The following is a 25875-nucleotide window of genomic DNA, read 5'->3' on the forward strand; positions in this document are numbered from 1 at the left end:
TTCCATTACACGTATTTGAAACAAGAAATATGTGGCTTCTTTTTACACATAATATGTTTTATGTGCATTGAGGAATATCTTTGTGCAGAGAGTCATTTAGACATGAATCCCAAGATGCATTTGTGAATTCTTCTGTGCATTCATTCATTTTGAAGCTGATCTGACACCACAGAAGAGGAAGAAGCAATAGCAGCTACCTGTTGGTACATGCTGCAGCCGGTGCACTGAGGTATGAAGTAAATAAGACACATCACTTATCTACCTGTTGTATGGAATCGAGGACTTTATGAATCGGAATTTAATCAATTCAGGAAATCAGCGGTAATAACCAGCTCTGCTTGTCTGAGGCGTTCAGGGTCATTTATTCTCTACTTTTCCAATGTGAATCTCTAAGGGTCATATAAAGGTGGATTTGTATTTTCAACAGTTGGGCTCTGTAGTTGTAGTAAAAATGTGACATGAGTAAGTTGGGGACTATTTCGTGGAACGATACAGTGATGGGATGTCCTCACATATCAGGTTTAAAGGGACAACCAATATTTGGTTATAAAAAAGTCTCACATTAATGTGGATGAATCTACGCTACCCACACTTGTTAATGGCTCCATTTTCGATAAATATATCGTTTTGTCTCTATCATTATTTTGTTTTTTTAATTAATGGGCTGGGCGAGCCGACCAGTGTTTCCTTACTATTGGTTTAGCGGACGCTGCACGGCGGGTCATGAGAATAACGCCGCCGAATCGCCGTTTATGGTCGGAACTATGACGGTATCTGATCGTCTTCGAACATCTGACTTTCATTCTTTATGAATGAAAACATTCTCATAGTAAATGTAGTATGAAAACACTTCGCTTTCCAAAACTCCTTGTTGTCCCTTTAAAGCAGAAGTAAGCGATCCGGTCGTTTTGGCTAATGCTGCGTTCCAGGCAGGCTTTTGAAACCGTAAATTACAGCTTCAAGTCACAACTTACGACTTTGTAGCGTTCCAGGCAACCCACTCGTGTTTTTCCGACCTGTTTTACCTGTGAAAGTCACTATAACGGCCACTCGTAACTTCCGACCCGTGAACTCGTACCAGATCGAACTGGTACGACTTCACAGGTTGGAAAAACACGAGTTACGAGTTGCCTTGAACGCACCATAACAGTCCTCGTCCCTACGTCACCACATTCACGGCGTCCCTTGGCTGCACACACAGCCCTGCATGCCGTTCTCTCTCCTCATTGGATAAAAACTGTAGGATACGAGAAATGTTTTCTCCTCGGCTCAGAGCAGAGCAGAGTGACTGAGAAACCCGTGTTTCAGACCAAACACTCTATGTAAGTGATTGCTGTCGGAAAATATAACTATTTAAGACTTATATTAACACAAATATTCTGCTTACTTCTGCTTTAATATACATTAAACAAGATGATGTGAGTTAGAAAAAAAAACAGAAAGTCACCAGATTTTAAATCCATGTGTAAATCAGAGAGGTTGATTAGAAACATGCCGCATTTCACACGACATCTGCTTGATAAATAGTTTGAAAAAAAAAGAAGTGTCTGAAGTTGCAGCAAATCTGCTTCTCTCAGGTTCTTCGCAGAGGCAGATGGTGGAACGCGTTAAAACACGTCATCCATCCACTGATAAGCGCATCCACACTCCTGATATGCAGCGATGTGAGTGTGCTCTCCGTGGATCAATCTGTTCAGTAAACGCACCATGAGGTGGAAACCGTGCCACTGAACGCACCGCCACCACCGCTCCCCCCCAGTTCCCTCTGAATGTCTGCGAGCGGTTGGTTGGTTGGCAGTCGCCGTGTTACGAGCCACATGTCGACCTCTGGCAGCGTTTGACTGGCCCGACCCCGGAGCGGCGCCGGCCCAGCTGAGGCAGGGCCACGTTGGGATGGGAGGGGGTCGAACACACGGTGCAGTGAGCAGGAATCAAACGTTTTTTGCTGTGTCTTTAATGTTTTTGGACTGATATGTTCACATTAGTCGCGGTAAACACAGGAGAGCTGTTCCCTGAATGCGTCTTTGCATTTCAAACAGCAATTAGAGGAGGTGCTCTCACTTATTTGCTTTTATGCTTAATGTTTGTCTCGCTGCTGCTGCTGCTGCTGCTGCTGCATTTCCTGCTGCGGATATTCAGAGTAATTGACAGAGACGTCCCTACATACATTACTAAAAGCCTCGTCTCGGTTTTATTTGTCGTCCTTTTACATCAGGTTTTCTCTCAGCTCTTCTAATGAGCAGTTAAAATGTTTGTCGCCTTGTTAATTCTGTGCATTTTTATCGTTTCCCACATCCCCTCTCTCTCTTTCCATTGAGGTAATGAGAGCGTTTCCTGTTTCCTGCAGCCTGCTAATGGCCACAACTATAGGTGACACACTGACTGTACCAACACGTATACATGTATGTTCACTTTTCCCCATGATGAAGGTGGTGTGATGAATTATTCCACCAGTTATACTGTATGGAACAAAGCAAACTCATGTTGCTTTTAAAGGGATAGTTCAACATTGTGGCAAATTGGCCCACTGCCAATGTCTAAGGAGTAGGTTCATTACCTTTAATTGACAGAGTTGTTTTCGAGGCAAATGCAGAGACTGCCTGCGAAAAACTGCCCCCAACTCCCCGTCTCGTAACGTTCTGTTATTATCTCATAGCGTGGTGAATGTGCAGGTCACAACTTGTCCACCAGAGCGTTTTGGAGTTGTTGGATTGTGTATTTGATGAGTTTGATGAGGGAAACCAAGAAATCCCATGAGCCTCCGTAGCGTAGCTCTGAGCAGCTCACGGCTCTGCTCCGCCGTTCTAAAAATAGCTTGCACCGACAATTAAAGGGTAACGAACCTACTGCTATGACTATAGGGATTATGGCAATGGGCCAATTTGCCAAAATGTTGAACTGTCTCTTTAAAGCTTGTGCTTAATTAACCAATTCACTCATCACTGAACCACACTGGTTCTGGTGGTGACTGTTGTACAGAAACAAACTGGTGAAACTGGAAAAGTTGACATTTTTATTACTCACTGTGTCCTGAGTCAGTCGAGCTGTCAGTTAATCTGTCTACTGACAGATATTTGTTGTTTGTTTGTCAGATTTTCGTGTTGTTGTTTTTTTTTGTTTACAAACTAATTAAAAACAGAAGTGATTAGCAGAGTAATCCCATGATAATAACTGTATGATAAACACACTATTTCAGTTTATTAATCAATACATCTGCAGATCTTCAGACCTGCTGCAAAGCTGCTAATAAGGGACAGAGATTTATCTGCTATCGCTCCCAGCTGCTGTTGATAACTGTCATAATAATAATAATGATAATGAAGCTTTAGGTAGTGATGCACAGCACTGGGCTGTTTCCTTCAAAATGTAGCGCGTGTTTTAACCAGATTTCTAGACAACTGAATTTACACATCTTTCAATCTTTGAGTGAGATTAAGAAGATGTTGACTTGAAGATGTTTGTTATAAAAAATGGAAAGACGATATTAAAGGACAGATTTATGAGAATCTGAGTTTGGCACTGACCTAACACACTTTTCTGTTTTGTTATTGTTAAATAGAAAATTTGAAATAAACTCTATAAGAAAGGGAGCGGATTTAAAAAGAAACCACATCAGAACCAGACACCTGCGGTATAATCCATATCTGTGCTGTGTCTGTACCTTCAGTTCTTTATTTTTTGCCAGAGCAACAAGATAGTTTTTGCTCCATAGCAACAAAACAAAGCCTTTTATTACATAAATAGATACAAAGCATGTGAATGGACAGAGTTTATGATGTTGTAATACTTCTTTTCATATTCAGAGCAGCGTTTTGGTGGCGTGTTCCTTTAAATAGCTTAAAACAGCAGGAATTATTAGCAACACGAACGTGGCAAATTTAGCTAATTACTATCACACTGTGTTTTGGCTCCTGGCTCAGTCTGTGAACATCTCCATTCTTATTCTTATTTTTATTCACATCATAGCAGCAGCAGCAGTAGTATAGTAGTGATGGTGTCGGTGCTTACAGGATCATTCTGTGTCATTATTTACCATAAACGTCAATGCGTCATCTTTTTTTTCCCTTCTCATGGCAGTTTTTATCCCAGTACAGATGTTAAGGACAAACAGCCTCCGGGGGTGAATCACTAATGCGACATAATAACACATATGTTGGTGATAACGTTTACACGAGCAGATTATAAATTCTCCCTTTGAAATCAATGATGCATGGTGAATTACTGGTCTGTGATGAGCCACGAGCCACGGGGACAAAAACACACGGGAGGAGCCACACAGAGTGCAGATGTCCAGAGGGGACGGCAAGGAAGACGAGTGGAGGGAGGGGGGGTGAGGACGAGTGGTAAAGGTTAGTTAAAGGTGCAGCCCCCTCCTTTTGAAGTTGAGGTTAAAAAGCCTCCGAGGCAGCGACCTTGGATTTCAAAAAGGGTCCCCGGGCGGGACCGGTAAACAGGTGTTAGAACAGCTGTAATCGAACTGCTGTGTGTCGGAGGAGGAAGAAGAGATGGATGGGAGGTGGGGGGGCTCGGACCACCATGACAGCCCGCAGGGACAGGGAGGGAGCATTCCTTCATATTAATGAGGCTATTTGGAAAATGGATGAGGACATAAGTCCAGGTTCAATGTGCGGAACAATTACCGCGGCATTCATCATGAGCTAAAGGTTTCATACACACATGAGCTCCTGCATCAATATTTCATGTCAAGTATTTAATATTTCTGAATTAGACTTCTTTTTTTTCTTTTAAATATAAATTTAATAGAATTCATAATATTTTTCACAGAATTTAATTTCAGTGGGATAGAAAAGGTTCAAAAAGGAAAGAGCATTTAACTGGATCATCATGTGCCCTTTTAACTCCATTTTCCAAGTAGAGAGTGTTAATAAAAGAAAATTATTATTCTAATACCGGCTCCCAATACTGAGCTGAGGTTTTTAAAGGAGACATATTATGGAAATATCTCTTTTTGAAAACTCTTTAACTTATATTTGAGTGTTTGTCTTGCCTTCCGGCCCCCAAAATGTGAGAATTGACAAAAAAAATCTGTAATGTGCAGGCTCCCTAGGTTGAAATCTGCATGGTTTTACGAGCTGTTCCCTCAGATGTCTTGCAGTGATGTAACTAGGATTCAAATTTGCATAACCCCACCCCTACCTGCATGGTACCAGTATAAGGGGCGGGGCAAGCAGTGATTCATTTGCATTTAAAGGGACAGGCACTGAAACCAGCCGTTCTGAACAGGGCTGTTTTGAGAGGATGAAAAGAGCTGTGATGTTTGATCTTTGGGGTATTTTGACCAAAGCATGTCACAGACATGTCTTTAAGACACCTGGGAACTATTTTAATTTGTGTAAAGTTGGTATAATATGTCTCCTTTAAGTTTTTAAAGCTCTGCACTGAACGACGGTCTGATATTGTACAGTAGCTCGGTCTTCACCAGGTGATAAATCATCAGAGTTTGTTTGCAACACGGATCTGAGAGACTGAACTCATTATTAACTCAATCTGAATCTTATGTCTTTTCCAAATGATAATAAATGTGGTTTTTATCCATTAAATGCCACGGGGGGTAATTAAATTTCATCATTAGCACTGTGGACCATCAGAGCAGCTGGAAAATATTTCTGAAATTGTTTCTCGCAAACTAATCTAACAAGTCATTTTCGGCAAAGATGCTCGTGGCCAACTGTGAATGCCACTGCAGCAAAATGAGGAAAAAATATTCTGTAATACATCACAATTTATTCTGAAAAACTTTTCTCAACATCATCTTCAACACGACTGGTCCAAAGTTTGAAACACCTCGGCTCTTCCATGCGGTTCCAGCTGCATATTCACACAACGTGATGTCTGAGTGCTTCTGAACACAACACTGGTTTTTCCAACCTTTTCTATCTCATAGTCCATTTGAATATAATTATAATTCCTTCTATTTATTCAGCAGCTATTTGTTTTGCCACTGATGTAGGCTTTTATTTTGAAGTAAGACTGAGATGGTAAACAAGTAAGCAGTGGTGGCGACAACATAAAAAGTTGCTTTTATTGCCGTGTCACAGTGTCAGGTCTTCATTAGAGGAAAAAAACTATAAAGGGAGGAGTTGTTTTAGGTAGTTTTTTTAATTCAAATGTACCTTTTATTTATATTGTATATTATTTTGAAATGACTGTGTCGACTCACTTGTGGTAACTTCGCTGACCACCAGTGGACCCCAAGTCAGTTACAGTACAACTGTTATATGGGTTTTATGCATGAGTTCAAATGTGGATTTTTCGTTTGGTGTTGTATGTTGAATTGAATTGAGTTGAATAAATAAATAATAAAGATAAGAAGATAAAACCAGTGAATCTTGAGTTCAATCTGAACTTGTGACTTGTCCTGCAGCTGAACTCAGTCCTTTCGTCTTTCTACAGAGAAAATGAATCAGATGTTGTTCGTAGGTTTCGTCCCATCGCTGCTGCAGAAGGTGCAACAGGCCGGTTCATCCCACACCAGCTCCACAGAGTCAATTTCATTAATGAGGGATTTTAACATGCAACAGTAGTTTGACTGTGTTGTACAGCAGCTGCTAGGACAAGAGGTCAACCACACACACACACACACACACACACACACACACCCAAAATAACAGGTGGTTGTGTGGGTGGAAAACTCTGGATGAACATTTTCAATAACAAATATTTATCGAAATACACAGATAAGGAAACCTGGAGGTTGACTTAATGGAGGAATAAATTAGATTTGATGTAGAGCACGGATTCCCAAACTGTGTGCGTGATATGGAAATGGGTAATTTTCTAATAAATATATAAAAAATGAACTCATACATTATTTCAAATGGGGTTTCAATAGTGTAAATGATAAAATTCAAGAAATTCTTGGCAACCCTTTAATTTGCAGGCCACTAATCATGTGATAATGTCAAGAAATAACAAGTATTTGCATCATAATGTCTAGAAATATCGGTCAATTGCAAGGACTTCCTTTGCCTTTATGAAAAACATGACATTACTATGACATTGACTGACATTGCTAGGCTGTTTCTTGACATTACTACGATTTTACTTGTTATTTCTTGGCTATTTCTTGACATTATCACGTAATACAGCAGCCTGTAAATTAAACGGTTACCAAAATATTTTGTAAACCTGAATTAAAAAGGTTTTAATAAAAAATAATAATAAAAAGTACCTAAAATCTAGTTGATAAATAGACTTTTTTTAGGAAAGGAAAGTAGAAAACTTTGGGAACACTCACTCAGCTCGGCGATGCTGCCCACCCGGGTTGCGAGCAGCGACTGTTCCAGCGTGCGGAGCTCGGCCTGACTGTATCCATGACCCTCGCCACCGCCGCCGCCGCCGCCGCCGCCCCTCCCCGAGCGCTGCTGGTCCCGGTGCAGGTTCAGACTCTCAGGCAGGCTCAGCACACCTGCAGACGACACAGAGAAAAAGACAAGAGGAGGTCAAAACAAACAGCAAAGAGAAGTTTTTCCTCAGCGGAAGAGTTCAGATTCTTCTTCCTGCTGATGTCAAATGAATCACCAGAGGAAACACACATCAGCACTTTCAGGGTATTTAAAGCAGAGTTGGTTAAAGTGGATTAAAAAACAAAACACATGTTCATTTGCAGCAGCTCCGAGAGCAAAGATTTGTTTAGAGGATTAAACAAGGCAACGGTTGCAGGTTAATAACACGCTGAACCTCTCGGCTCTCTGAAACCGTCCCAGGTGGCAGCGAGAACACAAACCACGGCTGAACATTTTAATGAATGGGGCTGTGATTTATTTTGTCTCCGGTGACGTGTGGCGGCGTCTCGGGCACAGAGGTTTCTGTCAACATTAAAATTACACCACCAGCCGCCTCTGATCCGTGAAATAAATCACCTCCCAGGTGAAACTGGAGCTTTCTCTCGCTCTCCTCTCGACTTTGACGCCAAACTTCTTCTTCTTTGTGGTGTAAAGGGAAGATATTATGGAAATATCACGTTTTGAAGGCTCGGGCGTTTGCCTTCCGGCCCTCAAAATGTGAGAATTGACAAAAAAAAAATCTGTAATTTTCAGGCTCCTGCAGTTGAAATCCATGTGGTTTTACGAGCTGTTCCCTCTGTTGTCATACAATGATCTCAGTAGCTCTCGTATTTGCATAATACCACATATACTGTACCTGTGAGTACAGGTACCAGTGGAGAGGGGGCGGGCTTACATTTAAAGAGGAACTATGCAACATTTTTACCTTAATTAAACAGCTTCTAAGTAATTGTGATGGTTAATCAGTGACTTTTAACTTGTTAGGCTCTCTGACTTCCACCTAGTGTCTCTTGGCTGAAAAACAACCTTGCCCCGGTGTCTTCGCCCTTGTCTCTGCGGCACCGCGAAACAAATGTGACCCGTAACCTGTAATCTCTTGTTTATGACAGATAAGACTACACAAATATACACATGTATGATATATATCATTATGTACCACTCTATTAATTGCTTTCTGGCCGGCTTTGTTGTAAACAAATGCACATGGCCAGGAGGAGGGTTAGCAAAACAGTGGAAAAGCAACCGGACTTGCATAGTTCCCCTTTAAAGGGACGGGCACTGAAACCGGGCTATTTTGAGCAGTTGAACAGAGTGCTACAATGTTTATTTAATTTGTGGAAAAGGGGCCTAATATGTCTCCTTTAAATTTCTGCCAGGTGTCGAGCCACATTTGTTACTTAAAAATCCAGAGCACGACCTTGAACAAACATGAGCCGGTGTTGAGATGTGTGTGTGTCCGCCTCTTACATAACATCTTGTAGTGTAGTGCAGTGATCACAGGTGTGTTCTGTGTGTTACATGTGTGTGTTTGCTGCAGATAATGTTGGCTGAAGAGGATTAATCCATTTAGGTGCTGTTACTGTAGCCTGGCTTTGTCTGGCTGCACAGAAACGGCTTGTGACAGATTGGATATTGAGTTTTTTTTTGCTACAGGAGAATGGAAAGCAACACAACACCCTGCTGAGTGTTAATCCTAATGACACGGCACACGGGGATTCACCGTTTCCCCACCACCACCCCAACAAATAGTAATTACAACAAGGAGGAACTCAGTCAATCTATCTGTGTTTGATGCCAGCATTGAAGACAAAGGATCCCTGCAGCAGACAGGAGCTCCCGAGCCGCTCTCGGTTTGTGGGAGTTTTCCCAGGCAGCTTCCAGATTCCTCCCACAGTGTCCTGCCCAGGAATTCCAGTATTCCCCAGCCGGAGTCCCGCTGCCTCTCCTCTCGTCTTCCCACAGCCTTTTTCCGGGGAGGTCGCCCTTTTCTCTCTCTCTCTTTTTTTTTAGAGAAGCCACAATAATTATTTTAACAGCTTTTTTCCATTGCCGTTCGACCTCTGTGTAGCGGGATCGATGCAGCAGCTGGTATGAGGGTGTGTCTGAGTGAAATATGTGATGGTGAAACAGTGAAACAGTAACGGATGGTTTCGGTTCTGCAGCTCTGCACCGACTCTGAGCTTCCCCGCTGAGCGCTGGTTTGAAGGATTTGCTGGAAGGTGAAAACCTGGCAACAGTCGGTGAATGAAAGGAGGCTTTTTTTTCTAGACACAGTACTTATTTCAGAGCTGCTCCATGTTGAAATGTAGTAATTTAAATCCTCTTCACATTTAAAAACATACAATAAGAGGAGGTCAAAGCCTGGTGCTCTGCTGGACGGTGTTGTGTTTACTGTACAATCAGTCTGGATTCAGCAGCTCCTCACTTTGTGCTCACATTCACTATTATAACACAACTGATTTTACAACCATGATGCTGCTAATTACACACATCAAAGACACCAGCTGTGTTGTGATTTCGGCTGCATCTACACGTCAAATTAGAAAGCTCGAAGCTCGTTTGCATCAACACAGAGCGGCGTAGCGGCAGAGGGGAAACCTGGCCTCGAGTCTGTCGGGCAACAACACCGGTGATTCTTCTACACAGAGCTGCAAAAGGTTTGTCCAAGAAATCATGAGATTTGTTGCTTTGTGTTTCCCTGGGTCTGAAAAAGTCGGTTAATCTAAAGACAGAGGTGCTGAGTCGGACTGAACACTGATTGTTTACGCCAAAGAAAGAGTAATGACCTCGGAAGAAACTCCATCACTCACTCAGTCAGTCAGTCAGAGATCTTTACATTTATAGGGCTATAGGGCCTGGTTTAGCCTCATTAATATCTTATCTTTCATGGTTGGAGGATTTAAAAACTAAATTAAATTTGATGATTTGGTGATTTTTTGTGGCCTTCATTAGCATGTATAGCACCACATTATGTAATAATGTAATACATTTTCACCTCAATATGCACCAGTTATTACAAAATGTGGGTGTTCTACTTATTTTATGAAGAAAATGTAAGTATTTGGTGCATTATGTAACAATTTATTACAAAATGCAGCAAAGTTTATTACTGTACATATTGCATTCAAGAATTTTATTACAAAATGCGGTGTTATTATACATCATGAGGTGAATATTTGTTACATTATAACATAATGCAGCGTTATTACATAATGGCTATTACATAATGACTAGAAACTTGTTTATGTTCAAAGCCTGAACACTCAGGCTGCAAACTGAACTCATCTGACCAGGTGTCACCTCTTTAAAAGGAATAAGTCATTCATTACAGTTGGGTTTGTGAGTGGGGATGTTATATTTAAACTGAGGATGAACCTGCAACACAAACGTCCCAATACCAGCAGATCATCACAGCTCACTGTGAATATTAAGACCTGATCAGAGAAGCTTTAAATTGTCGATCTGTAACAGCGATGAGGTCGACCACATCCACTCCCTGGATAAACACCACTCCAGGAATTTATACAGCTAAACTGGGAGTTAAAGCATGTTTTTCTAAACAAGAGTAAACAGCTTTGCCCTGCACAACATTGAGCACAGCAAACGCCTCGGGACGGCAAAGCTCGGTTAGAAAAAAAAAAAAGTAGAGGCAAAGTTAAAGAAGACTTTAGAACGGCTGACGGCAAACAGAAAGAGCAGGGATTCCTCAGACCTCGGCTTTTTAAAAAGGAAGCTGTCAGTCCGTCTCCGTCTGCCGTCCCAGAGTGCAGCAGAGAAATCTCCTCTAATCACTGAAACCATATTGGCATTCACGGCTTCCTCTGCTGGAGATTTTGCACTTTGTATATATTTTTTTGTGTGCGTGTGTTCGGGGAGAAAAAGGTTTGAATAATTCACAGTTCTTCCTGTAATCACTGCCTCCCATCTTTTGCCATTAGCCAACCTCATCTCCACCCCCACTCCCACCCAAAAAACCCCCCAAAAAACTCCCAACTTTTATTTTTTGCGCTGCCCAAACTGCTCCTTTAATATGATTCTGGGGTGCTGGGGAGCCCTTTGCTGAATTATTCATCCCGTCAGATCAAGACGTATAAACAACTCTGCAGCTCTCTCTTTCCTCACCTCCCACTCCCTCTACATGTTATCTCTCACTAACACTTGGCTTCTCCACGTAGAAGAAGAAGAAAAAAAAAGGAGGAATATTTGATCCTAAGGTGGTGTTTGTGTAATAAACATCAGAGGTGAGAAAGAAGCCGGTCTGGCCCCTTGGAGACGGAAAGAGAGGGAAGAAGAAGAAAGAAAGAAGAAGGGAAGAGGCGGGGATGCAGGGATGAAGGGATGCTGACACAAACGTCTGATTAAAAAAACGACAAGCAGCACGAGACAGTGAGGCGTCGCAGCCGCGTTTTATAACCTCATATTTCTGTGTCACAGAAACCACATCTCTCTCTCCGTGACCTCCGCCACAACTGGATGAGCTCAGCAGTATACGTACTACTATATATATATATATATATATATATATATATATATAAATATATAAATATACAAACGTGTGCACTTCAGAAACAGTCTAATCCTGGATAAACAGATATAACCTGCTTTTTCTATTCCGGGCCTCGGTGCATCTCTCCCTCTCTCCCTCTCTCTGTGTTGCCGTGGGGCAGATGAAGACGGAGACTGGGTCACGGGGACAACACCACTTTAAAGCTCAGAGCGGTGTACCCAACTCCCCTGAGTCACCTCGGCACAGAAATACTGCTGCTCATGCAAGTTGACATAAATAATGTAGAGAGTATTGAGCTGCACACACACACACGCACACACACCCCACACACACATATTTAGATGACAGCTTTCAATGCAGAAAATGATTTTTAAAGAGAAGCAAAAACAAAGAAAAAGGAGAAATTCACACGGCCCAGATCAGAAATAATCGATAAGTCACAGAGTTGAAAGTGGAGAACAAAGATGGCGTTCTTTGATAACCATCCGGCGTTAAGGCCTCGAGCTGCCTTGGCTTTATGTTAATGAGGCGACTCCTCGGTCACGTTTATGATTTTGACACGAGTTGAAAAAACGTTTTGGAGAAGAAGAAGCGTGATGCAAATATGATGTAACGACACGAGACAATAAAGGATTTCCCTTCAGTCGGCGGCGGTGGCGGCGCAGGGAAGATACTGAGCCGGAAATGTCAACAAATGTATGTTCTCACAGCCGGAGCCGGCAGATTCTCTTCCCACGGTGCGTTCACATTCAAATGCAGCGAGCTTTTTCTCCGTGGGCTTTTGGTGGAGGAAGCAGAAAACACTGTGATGTGCTAAAGACATGTGAGATTTTTTGCAGCAGAATGAATTCCTGTCAGTGGGATCCTGCACTGTCGCCTCGTCGCTCTCTGGGTTCAGTCCCTGCAGCCTGAGGCCTTTCTGTGTGGACTGAGTGGGCATCATGTGTTGGTCCTCCAGCTTCCTCCCACAGTCCAAACACATTGAACCACTGACTTTCACTTTTTTTTGGAGCTAATCTGCTCCACAAAAGAGGAATTATGGTTGTGTTAGCTCCCAGTTAGCACCCAAGCTACGACTGCTCTCCAACAGCTCGATATTAAAGTAGTTACTGTCACCAAACTTGTGCTAAATGGAAAAAAATAGTTTAACTAGAGCTTGTTTGCAAGATTTATCTTTTTTTAAAAGGGATACTTCACCCAAAATCAACAATTCACCAATTTTCTACTCACCGTCATGCCAAGGAAGGGTTTGGAGAACTTTCAGAGTCATCAAAACGCTTCTGGAGTTCCAGGGGGAGCTCACTGTTGAATCGTTCAAAACACACACTACGAAACATCCAGATACCTCCATATTGCTCGTCCGTAGCTTCCAGTGATATTTGTGCGAATGTGCGAGATTTGCTGCGAGATGTTCTTCCGTGCAGACATCCAGTGGTTTACAACGACAAACGAAACATCTGGCAGCAAATCTCGTGCAGCCACTGGGAGCTACTGCTAAAACAAGGCTAAAAACAGAGATCACATTAATGTTTTCCAAACAACTTTTTCATATCTTGGCTTCAGGACACTTGGGTCAGTACGGACGAGCAGTATGGAGGTATCTGGATGTTTCATAGTGTGTGTTTTGGACGATTCAAAAATGAGCACTGTCCAACTCCAAAAGCGCTTTGATGACTCCCAATCCCTCAAACCCTTCCTTGACATGACGGTGAGTAGAAAATTGGTGAATTATCGATTTTGGGTGACGTATCCCTTTAACTCAGTGATTCACACAGTGAAGTTCAGACGCCGTTCTCTGCCCCCACGCTCCCATTGTGTGATTTGTTTAAACTGTACAGACACAACACTCCTGGCCTTGATCAGACTGTATAGAGAAGGAGCTCCACCCGACAGATTCATCCATCAACGCGCCGACTGAAAACCTTTTGTATCTGCAGAGTTTCAACATTTCTTAGGAACTCTGGAGACTCTGAGCCTCCCCACAGAAAAGTTTCAACACTGTCCAGAGGGTTTAATTGGACGAAGGAGTGTGTGTGTGTGTGTGTGTGTGTGATCCCTCAGCTGGAATGAAAAACACAACACTCAGCTTCACAGCCTCACAAGTAAAAGAAAACTCCCAGGATCCAGAAGAATAGGTGACAGTACAGCCATTATGTAACTTTGCAGATGCATGTTCATCACTGAAACATTGATATTTCAAACTAACAATGAATTTTTAATGACTGATTAATATGCAGTTTATTTGTTTACACAGTATCCGATCATAAAAATGTCAGAAGAGAGTGAGAAATGTTGAATTAACAGCCAAAAATCCAAATGATACTTTTCATAAATGGGAAATTTGGGGGATTTTAACAATCACTCCCTTGTTTCAGCTCCACACATGGCTTAGAAATTTATTATGCCAGGTCCATGCATGTGTATGTGTGTGTGTGTGTGTGTGTGTGTGTGAATGTGAATGTAATTAATAGCTCAGTGGCAGATCTCCCTGCCGCCTGCATGAGAAAAGAAACCGTTTAAAAAGAGGTCTTTTCAGCTGGAGACACCGGTGATGGGATTGACTGGATTGTTTGATGAAGCGGGGTGAGGGTGGGGGGGGGGTGGGGGGGGCGTAATGGGATTCGTGATCAATTCCATCCCTTTTTACGATAGACAACTAATCCCTGGTGAAAGGCCTTCGCACTCAGCGGCAGAGAGAGAGCTCACTTCTTTAACACCTGACCTTTGAAGAGAAGAAACCCCTGCGGAATATAAAAAAAAAAAAAAAGAAAAAAAGGGAAAAAGCAGCGGCCATTAAGGAGCTGAAGCCGTTTTTATTTGCAGGCAGCCACATGCACTGAGCCTCTTGTTGCACTAAATGACAAGTCAAGGTGAGTGAGGTCACTGTGAAGGAGCTGTGAACCGTCACCTCACACATGTGCAGGTAAAAACTGAAGCAGCAGCAGCCACATGGCTCTGCCCCCCCCCAAACAACCCCAAACAACCCCAACACCCCCCCACGCCCCCTGGTTGCTTTCTCCAGGAAAGTCCAATCGATTTTCTGGAGCGAGAAAGTGGCGGTCCTCCACACAGCGACCCACTCCCCTCTCTTGTCAGTGAGAAAACTCTGCCGGAATATTAACAGGTAGTTGCCACGGCAACAGGCGACTGCTGCCTAACTGCGTCGTGATTGGCTGAGCAGAAAAAAATAAGAAAAAATAAAGCAGCACATACACAAGAATAAAATAAAACAGAGCGAGTGAGTGAGTTTTTTTGTTTTGTTTTTTTATATTGAAAAGCCCAGGAGCCACATGCATGAAGATGACCAGCCGTCGAACAGAGAGCATCATCATCATCATCATCATCATTATGGTATGTTGGGGGGTGATTCAGTGATTCTGCTGCATCCAGTGCACCACAGAGACATTTATTCTCTCATCAATAATGAATGAATGTACTTGGGACTCAGACCACATTAGCAGTGAAACGGCCACAATGATTAAACAGCCGACCCAACAGGCCGACTGCAAAATGTCAGCCATAGATCCATGACCCAGCTGTTAGTGCTGCTGCTGCTGTGGTGGTGGTGGTGGTGGGAAAAGAGCAGGGGGTAATGATCCGAGTGGACAAAAAAAACCACAAAAAACCGCCACACTGGTAGATTATATACCAGGGGTGTCAAACGTGTGACCCGCCAGCCAAAATCGGCCCGCCAGAGGGTCCAATCTGGTCCGCAGCATAAATTTGCCAAGTGTGAAAATTACAAAGTAGACAGAAGAGGCATAGTATTTTTCTCAGGACATTCCTGGTTAGTTATACTTATTAAAGGGATAGTTCAACATTTTGGCAAATTGGCCCATTGCCAGAATCCCACGCTATGAGATAATAACAGAACGTTACGAGACAGAGTCGTTTTAGAGGCAAATGCAGAGACTGCTTGCTGAAAAACTGCATCTGACAGGAACAACAATTAAAGGTAACGATCCTACTCCTAAAACTATAGGGATTATGGCAATGGACCAATTTGCCAAAATGTTGAACTATCCCTTTAACTGTAAACATGTTTTGTTCTTCTTTGCACTAAAAACAAAGGATAAAATGTAGAGCTCTCGTTATTTATAGGTTCTTATGCTATTATTTTAATCGTTCGGCCCACTTGAGATCGATGTATGTGGTGGACCCTGAACTAAAATGAGTCTGACAACCCTGTTACAGTACATACAGTCCCACTCTGCAGGTATGGCAGCGGTGAATTGGCACACACACACTAACACACACACTTACTAGAAAAGCAGCTTTCATCCTGATTGAAACACATGGTTTGTTGACGTCAACAGCTGAACCAGTTCATACATACCATGCATCACCATATGGCTACACAAATTGTGTGAAAACATATCTACACTACATCTGAAGCTGTGTGCAAATTAATATTTTATCTGTCAGTTGTTGCTTTTTTTTCTTTTCTTTTAATCAGTGTGCAAAGAAACGCTGCTTAAACTGCACCTACATGTACTGTAATGCAGCAAGATCCACAAACCCACTTTTAAAACAGAGAGAATAAATAAAGTAGAAGACTGCAAATCTGAGTTTGCTTTTTTATATATTTTTATGTGTGACCTTGGGGACAGATTCTGTGTGGGTGGTAAATATTCCTCTCACTTAGCTTATACTTATTTACTGACTACACTATTTTTACCTCCAAGTGAAATAAGAACCAGTTCTCACAAAAACAAAAAAATTTTCCTCAGCAGTTTGTCCGACTCACGGCTTAATCAGATCTCTGTTTTAATCTATTAGTCACATGGTCCTGGAAGATACATATATATTTGGTTAAATGTATGTAAAATAATTCAACATAAAAAGAGCATAGATTCATAACCAGTAGACTCCAGCCTTTCCTCTGCCATGACCTGTGTGTTACAGCAGCTAATGTTACTTAATTATTGCAAATGTCAGATAAAGGCGGCACATTAATGAGCAAATTCATTGAGTTTATTATCATAAATAAGTTGATACGGCCCGGGGAGATCTTTACAAATTGAATCACATGTATCGATCTGTACTTTTCCTGTAATTCCCACTTGTCCCTCGCAGAGAAAAATCATGGATTTCTACAACTTCTTCTTTTGCTGTTGTTTTATGGAAATTAGACAACTCTATGCATGTCAAAATGCTATTATGAATAAAGCTTGGTGCATGGTGCATGTATACGCACGTCATGATCGGATTATTTGATTTTGCGCCCATATAAACAGCAGATTCGGATTTCCCAAGTTTTTAATCTGATTAATAAATGTTGTGCATGTAAACAAAGCTACTGTGTTATAAAACACCCTGGTCACACGTACAGGAGACACGATGGAGGACAAACTTGTCCTTCTTCAGTCTCCACCATCCATCTTCAGTCTGTACTTCTCACCTATGACCTCATGCACAACAGCTCAGTGTGGACTGTGGACGCTGTACTCCACCACCCTCACCTTTATAAATATTTATGTCAGCGGCGGCCGGCCGGGCGTCTGTCCACTAACTCTGCAGACAGACAGATAGACACCACACAAAGCCTCAGAGAGAGAGAACGGCTATTATCTTCCTCACACAGCAGGAGAGCAGCTTCGAAAATGGTCCCTGAACTCTTGCACCTAAAAGAGGTGACGCAGAGGTCCTGCAGTTATTACCGAGCAGCGGCCGGGTGGAGATCAAAGCCCGACGCCGACCTGCTGCTGCTGCTGCCTCACGCTCCAAACATTTAAGCAGCATAAAAACTTCTCCAGAGTTTACTTCAGATCAGACGCAGAAGCAGCAGATGAAACAGTGTGATTCCTACAGACGGAGATAAGAGTCGCTCTCCTCTCTCTCTGATGGGAAACTTCAGCCGCGCACGACTCCACTCAGGAGGACGGAGGATTAATTTACGACAACTCTTAATATGGAAAAAAGGTTCATGACACAGTTTCACCGACTTCAACACACATGAGGAATCGGAGAAGTAGGAAGACGTGATGATTGTCACGTGACTACGGACAGGGGAATATGGAGTCTTAGTGTGGTAGAAAAGTGAATTATCGATTTTGGGTGAAGTATCCCTTTAAGTAAAAGATTCATACAAACTCCATTTGACATGAACACTGTCCTTGAAAGAGAATTATCATAAAAATGTTGAGACCAACGTCGGTTTCCTGAAGATGTTGTTGCGGTTAACTGTTGCAGGCTGATCTTTAAAGGGATAGTTCAACATTTTGGCAAATTGGCCTATTGCCATAATCTCTATAGTCTTAGCAGTAGGTTTGTTACCTTTATTTGTCGGTGCAAGCTATTTTTAGAACGGTGGAGCAGAGCCACGAGCTGCTCAGAGCTACGCTACGGAGGCCAATGGGATTTCTTGGTTTCCCTCATCAAACTGCTCCGCCGTTCTAAAAACAGCTTGCACCGACAATTAAAGGTAACGAACCTACGGCTATGACTATAGGGATTATGGCAATGGGCCAATTTGCCAAAATGTTGAACTATCCCTATCTTCCATAAACACGTTGGTACATATACGGGCACCGCAGTTACACAGACATATTACGTTTATGTATCTGTATTGGATTTATTGGCTCGGGGGCGCTCTCTCTTGAAGACAGTAGTTATTTGCCACTGGCAGCTATGAGATAGTGAGTTTCCAAGCTGAGTTCAACTATTGTATAGTAATAATGATCATATGTACTGTAAATTGTTTGAACAGAAGAGTTTAAAAAAAGAGTCTATAACAAATCAGAAACTATAACTTTCTGCTCCCGTCTCACAGCGATGACCCTGAACGCCCCTCCAAAGCTTTTATTAGCATTCGATTGATCCCTCCCTCCTCTCTTCTCCTCCAGTGCGATATCTTCCAACAGGACGAGCCCTCGCAACCTCATCAATAAATCACAACAGACTAAAAGTCTCCGGCCACGTTGCTGAAACACATGCAGATGTTTCTGGTTGGACTGATTCAGCAGCCGACGACGTCCATCTGCTTCTCTGTGACTTTACAAACTTTGTTTTTCCTCAGTGTGACCCCTCTCTGCACGTCTGCACACTCCCTCATCTCCACACATTTGCATATTCTGGGATGCATCACTGCAGCAGTCTGCCTGTGTGTGTGTTTGTGTGTGTGTCACCTTGGCCGTCCCGCTACAGGTACTACAACACACACACACACACCTTTTCACTCACATCTCTCCAACCAGACAGGAAATTAATGTCAAACTCACCGTCTGCTGGACGCAATAAAAGCACTTTAATGCACCTCTTATAATAATAATTATCATTATCCATAGAGCACTTTTCCAAAAAATCTATGTCGGAAAATGTTCGACAGAGATGAGACATCGAATCAACAGGTTCAAAGAGAAGAAAAACAGGAAGAAATAAGAGGTTAAAGTGATTTTGAGTGAAGTAAGGACACTTAGAGGGGAAATAAAAGCAGGTAAAGCTCTGATGTGTTTTAAAAAGGGACTTAAAGGACGTCACAGACTGTGATGAATCAACCCTGAATGTACCCTGAATGTAATGAAATACACTAGTTACGTTACAGCTGTAACTCCTTTCTGGTGTCTCTCGGCCTCTTTTCACCTCCACTGGTCTGATGATGTTCGAGGAGAAAGCAGATCTTTGTTCATTTGCTCTGTGTTCACGGTCAAATGTGACTAAAATGTGAAAAGTCCTGCAGTGAAAAACAAACTGAAGTTAAAGTACAGATTAACTATATTGAGTTAAAGGGATAGTTCAACATTTTGGCAAATTGGCCCATTGCCAAAATCCCTATAGTCATAGCAGTACTGTAGGTTCGTTACCTTTAATTGTCGGTGCAAGCTATTTTTAGAACGGCGTAGCTTACACCGACTGCTATGACTATAGCGATTATGCCAATTTGCCAAAATGTTGAACGATCCCTTTAAAGCAGAAGTAAGTGGTCCGGTCGCTTTCGCTAATGCTGCGTTCCAGGCAGGCTTTTGAAATCGTAAATTACAGCTTCAAGTCACGACTTACGACTTTGTAGCGTTTCAGGCAACCCACTCGTGTTTTTCCGACCTGTTTTACCGGTGAAAGTCACTATAACGGCCACTCGTAACTTCCGACCCGTGAACTCGTACCAGATCGAACTGGTACCACTTCACGGTCGGAAAAATACGAGTTTCCTTGAACGCACCATAACAGTCCTCGTCCCTACGTCGCCACATTCACGGCGTCCCTTGGCTGCACACACAGCCCTGCATGCCGTTCTCTCTCCTCATTGGATAAAAACTGTAGGATACGATAAAAGTTTTCTCCTCGGCTCAGAGCAGAGCAGAGTGACTGACAGACCCGTGTTTCAGACCAAACACTCTATGTAAGTGATTGCTGTCGGAAGATATAACTATTTAAGTCTTATATTAACACAAATATATCACTTACTTCTGCTTTAATATATGAGTTAATTAGCTAAACATTTCACTGACGAAGCTGGCTGTAGTGGAGGTAATGTGAGGATTAAATTGCTCCAGAGTCTGAGATGATTAATGAGAGAGGAAATAAGGAAAACACAACAACACAACTTAATAAACATTTTTTTGGTCTTTTTTCTCAAAGTTATTTACCACATGAGATGTTTAGGAGGAAGCGTCTCGCTGCTCTTTGTTGGACCTCAGAGACAAGACAAACTTTAATTATCAACAAGTCACTGAGCTCATTCAATCCTTCTCTACAAAGTCTACAAAGATAAAAGCAGTGAAGCAGAAATGAACGTACTTGGTTATACTTTTCAACAACTTGCTGTGATTGCAGGAAACTATAACTCTGTCTCACTCACGGGCCCTGAACGCACCCTGAGGCTGGATGACATATGGCGGCGAGCATCGAGCTTCCCTTATTATCTCCAAACTTCCAAACGGCAAAACATTAAAGCGCCTCACTTGTAGAGCTAAACAAACGTCTCCAGCAATTACCCGTCGCAGGGGACGGATTTGTTTCTGGGCGAAAGGTGTTGCGGCAGATGGCCCCTCCACCGAACGGCTCCGTGGTCCTGTGAGCGAACACACGCACGCAGCATCAGAAACAGCTTTAATTGGAGGGAACTGGAGCGGATACAGGCCTCGGATTTTAATGTAATAAATCCATATGCTCCGTATCACACAAACAAAAGCGACAGAGGAAGTCGTCGTCCTCCTCCTCCTCCTCGTTTTGTTTTCCTGCCGAGTCGGCGTCAGCGGCATCATGAGGAAAAACCTTATCCTTCATCGCTCAGACACCTTTATCACACCGGGGCCAGATGGATTACAGGTGTCGGCCAGATGCCGCGCTACATTTACAGTCTCCATCAGGAGCACGAGGGCCACAAATTAAATCAGCACACAACCTCCAAACAACAACACTGCCTGTCACTCGGCCGGTCGGTCGGTATTCCTTTGTTTTCTTTCTTTGATGCAGATGTTATAGATTCACAAGTGGCCTCCACTTGCCTGCTTGATTTTCAAGTAGTATAGACTCTTTCTAATAATACTGGGTTGTAAAAATGTTGTTTCAATGACTATTACTACTTACTGCTACAGTATCACACTTCTTCTACTGACTTATTCTCTCTTTTTCCGGCCTTGTAGACACTTTTTTTAAAAAAATGCTGGGTTTTAAAAACGCCGATTATTTCAGGGCTTTCTCTTTACATCACATCCTGCTTTGAGTCTGACCAATCAGCACAGAGTAAACCTCAAGCCCCACCCGGTGTCAGGATAGGTAGAGGACTAGTCTGGAGCCGTTTAGTGACTGTTTTGGGAAGCAACCGGATCCGGAATTTGATCATCGATGGATGCGCCTTTCCATCAAAATGAAAGCACCAAGCTAATAAAAATGTGGTGAAACTTTTAAATTTAAAGAATATAATTTACAAGAATGTTTAAATGAATATAATGTTTCAAAACCTGGGGACGGAAATCGATGGTGCCAGAATTTAAAGTTTTATTTTCGTTAACACTTTTACTTTGGTGAATTTGGTGAATTCCGGATCAGCTCTCTAGACCGGAACCAGAATCCAGACAAAATTCAGAGTGAACGGAAACCAGGCTCTTCTGTTCTCTGTATGAAGAGCTTGAAGAGCCTGGTGACGCGAGGGTAGTACAGTAGAGGACTGGACCCAAATGGAGACAGCAAAACAAGACGTGCAGTGGAACAAAATAAGATATTTAGTAACTCTAACTCACAAAAAACTCAGGTACACGTAGCAGGAACTCGGACAAAACTGGAGGTACAAACGCAGAAGATCCGACAAAGACAAAGGGAGACACTGAGGTTGTAGTAGACAAGGGTAGGTGGTGCAATCAGGTGAAACACAGTGAGGGTCATCACAAGCAGGGAGACAGGACACCAAAACTTCAAAATAAAACAGGGAAAAGGAACACAACAGGGAGAGAAAGACACAGACCATGACACCGGGAGTTTTTCAGGGCTGATTTAAAACCTAGACTCCTTTCTGTCCCGTAAAAGTTCCTGTTTGGCCCTTGGGGGGCGGTTCCCATCAGCCCCGGCTCTGTGAAACTACCCCGAAGTTCCTGCAGTGGAAACGTGCCTCATGTTCTCAATGGAGTCGGGCTGACTCATCCCAAACACTCAGGGGTCGACATGCAACACAAATATCAGGGTGTGGTTGTTGTTGCATTACTCTCACGTACTAAAAGAATTCAAAAGTAAATGTAAAAGGCCTTTATCACCACACACACACACACACACACACACACACACACACAGGCGCAGACACACACACTGGTCTCATATTTCCACTCAAATTTTCTAGCGTGCTTTGCAATACACTATTTATGATGCAGGGGCAGATTTACTCGGCCATATTGTTTACATAAAACTTTAATATCCTACAATAAATTCTGCCGTGAATAAAAAACCTCCGGCTGAATATTTCAGTCCCACTGTGGTGACCGCAGATAAAATAAATAAATAAATAAAATAAAAAATGACAATGCCTCCTTAATCTTTGATAAGCAGCACTTCTAATACAACAGGGAGGGGGGATAATCTCAGCAGACACCTGAGTCGTTGCCCATGGCGACTGGTTTCCCTCAGCGGTTTCAACGGGAGGCTGTGATGTTGACAGATGTTTCCTGACTCAGTGAAACCGACCGAGCCAATTCTGACTTAATCTACAGCAGATTTGTGCCCGAGCCAGAAAAAAAGTTAACCACAAATGTGCAGGGGATTATGGGAAAAGGTGATCTTAACGCTAAAACACTGAATAAACAACGACATAACTTATTAGCACAGTTATAAACCTTCTCTTCTTCTTTATTGTCAGATTCAGGGACGAGTGTAAAGTGTATTTAGCTTTTAGCGGCAGCCTCAGAGCCGTAACACCGACATCATGTGGATCTACAAAGGTTTGGCCCTTCAAAGCCACCGTACTCTGTGAAGGTCAGAGCAGAGTGAGAAGGTCTGGTGCTCCCGTCACCGTCCGACCTTCACACCAACATCTAACTTTCCTCTGACGCAAACTCGGCATTTCAGACGTAGTGCAGCTTTAACCCACTGGATCCATCATTGTCCAGGAAACAGGAGGAAGTAATTTCTCTGCAGCATTTTTTCTTCCTGTTAAAAGTTTTTTTTTCTTTTTCTTTCTTTGTTTCCTCCCAGGTCACCGAGCGCTTTTATTTCTCTTTGTGGAAACTGTTGTGTTCAGGTCTTGACCTCCTCGGCCTGTAAAGTGCCTTGACATAATGTGAACCACGATTTGGTGGATTTTTCAAGAAGCCAGTCTCTGAATGCACTTAGTTTTATTTTTACACCTTCTTCTATTTTAACTCTTTTATCCCATCTCTTCTCATCTTATCGTATCTTATCTTATCTCCTTTTATCATGTCTACACCCCTTTTTATTTATTTAATCTAATTAACTGCATCCTGCATTTTAATTTGACTGCTCCTGGTCTCAGGTTGTTGTTGGGGTCTTGTTGCTGTAATGCTTGGGCGGTTGTACAGTATGTGACTTGTCTTCTGTGGTCTTTATATGTTTATTTTGTCAAGCACTTTGTAAACCTGTGTTTTTATGGTGCTTTATAAATAAAGTTATTTATAATGGGTGGGGATGGTTGGACTGCTATCTTTGTATGCACTTGTGTGTGGGACAGAGAGAGAGTACGATATGTGCTGTTGTGCATCTTCATTCTTGTTCCCTGTTTTGTCAGTATGTTTTATCTACTATGGCCATTATATTATTTTTATCCTGTCATATTTCAATGATTTTAATATTGTTATCTTTTCATCTGTTCTTACCCACCCAGGGACTACAGGTGGAAACTAGCAAATGCTGCTATAACCTGGCTCAATACAAGATTAATGTTTATTTGTGCATTGTCCCTGTTTTAAATGAATAAACTCCTCATTTCTAATTCCTAAATATTATTATTAGCAAAAGTTTGTGCTTCTTGGAGGAAATAAAAATGAGGTGTGAGTCGGTCCTACAGGATCCAGCAGCAGACCAGACCTGTTCGTCTCATTCGCAGCGTTTCTGCTCTGTATCCAGAAACACTTCAGAGGAATTACCCGATTGATTTTCGAGCAGATTTTTCCTTCAATGTGCATTAGAGCTATTCACTCTGCTGCAGCTTCCTGCTGAATCCCGTGAGCAGATCTGTGTGTGTTAAGGTGGTACAGTAAGACTCACTCAGAGTTAAGAGTTCCTGCAGCAGCAGCAGCAGCAGCAACAGGACTCTGTAATAACATCAGTTTCATATGGAAAACCCCAAATGTGCTGTAAAACTGATTTGCTCCCAGTCCCAGCAGAGGGATATTACATTACATTACAGCTATATATAGCACCTGAAGTGATTTAACGGTCAGCAGCTTCAAGGTGGAAAGTGATCACACATTTACACCTTTTTAATAGTGTGGAGGGGGATTCCCAGCAGGACCGGCCCCGCTCCTCTACCTGGACTCGGTCGGTACTATTTCACACAGGAAACCAGGTGCACGGAGATGGATGACACCGTTCAGCCCCTCCCTCCCTCCCTCCCTCCCTCCCTCCCTCCCTCCCTCCTTCCTTCCTCCATGTGTACTCAAACAGAACACGACTCTAATTTGGCAGGGCCGATGTTGACATTTGGACGGCGTGCCCTGTGGGAAGGGTAACGAGCTGGCATCAGGATGCTGTTACCGCGCGACAACCTGATCTGTTCTCAGCTGTGTTCGGCAGGATGTCCTCGCACTGCATCATCATCATCATCATCCGTTACTGTATCGCAAACAAAACAAAACAAAACATAACAAAATGTCTATCGATTGAGAGAAAAATAATTAAATAAATAACTTAGGCGGAGAAGCTGCAGAAAAAGACAAAGTGGCTTGCGGCGGCCGAGGCCACGTCCTCCAAGCAGAGCCGGGCTCGGGCTTGATCCTCCCCTGCGGTCATATCAAAGTGCCCTCCAGCAAGATCCTAAACCTCCTCTGGCTCCTCGGGGGCCACGACATTATCGATTCTGCACCACAGCAACAAGCGTTTAAATGAAACTGAGCAAACTCTGACTTTTTACAGAGTCTACAGGAATAAGGAAGGAAAAACATCTGGGGAAACCACCACTGGTTCTTTCTCTTCAACTACAGAAACCTGGATGTGTCTAACAGGACATTTCAAAATTCTATACTTTTTCCAGACCCTAATTATCAGACTTCTCGGTAAAAAAAATTTAAAATAATTTGTGACATTTGAGTAATTAGATGTGTATCGTTTGTTTTCATTACTCTGAATTTGCATGCCAATAATAATAATAATTTACCCAAATAACTTCAGATACGACCAAACCCAGAGAAGTATTAAGATAAATATATTTCCATACAATAGTTTACATTTTCCATACTTTGCCAGACCTGGAAATGTATAAAATCAAATTCCATACTTGCGTAGGAACACTGGTCTAAAGTAGGGATGTCACGATTACTTGTTTTCACAATTAACTGTAGTATTAAACAACACAATTAATTAATCATAAAGATTCTTCAATACTGTAACTTTCCGAAAAATATTATCTCGGAACCATGACAATAATAGTACCAAGAAAATCCATCATGGTGACACTTCCTC

At 42.5% G+C, this 25875-nt stretch overlaps 1 protein-coding gene across 2 annotated transcripts in view; it reads right to left on the reverse strand.

The window, feature by feature from the left end:
* Positions 1 to 25875, reverse strand: part of LOC146962426 (ankyrin repeat- and BTB/POZ domain-containing protein 3-A) — a 206860-nt gene that overhangs the window by 56964 nt on the left and 124021 nt on the right. For both annotated transcript variants that reach the window (XM_085768685.1, XM_085768686.1), the window contains exon 2: positions 7259 to 7429. In XM_085768685.1, the coding sequence (XP_085624811.1) occupies positions 7259 to 7429 (171 nt within the window). The remainder of the gene's footprint in view (positions 1 to 7258; positions 7430 to 25875) is intronic.

The sequence above is a fragment of the Trachurus japonicus genome, chromosome 23 (genome assembly GCF_045865225.1).
Source record: "Trachurus japonicus isolate A0001 chromosome 23, Traja_1.0".
NCBI lineage: Eukaryota > Metazoa > Chordata > Actinopteri > Carangiformes > Carangidae > Trachurus > Trachurus japonicus.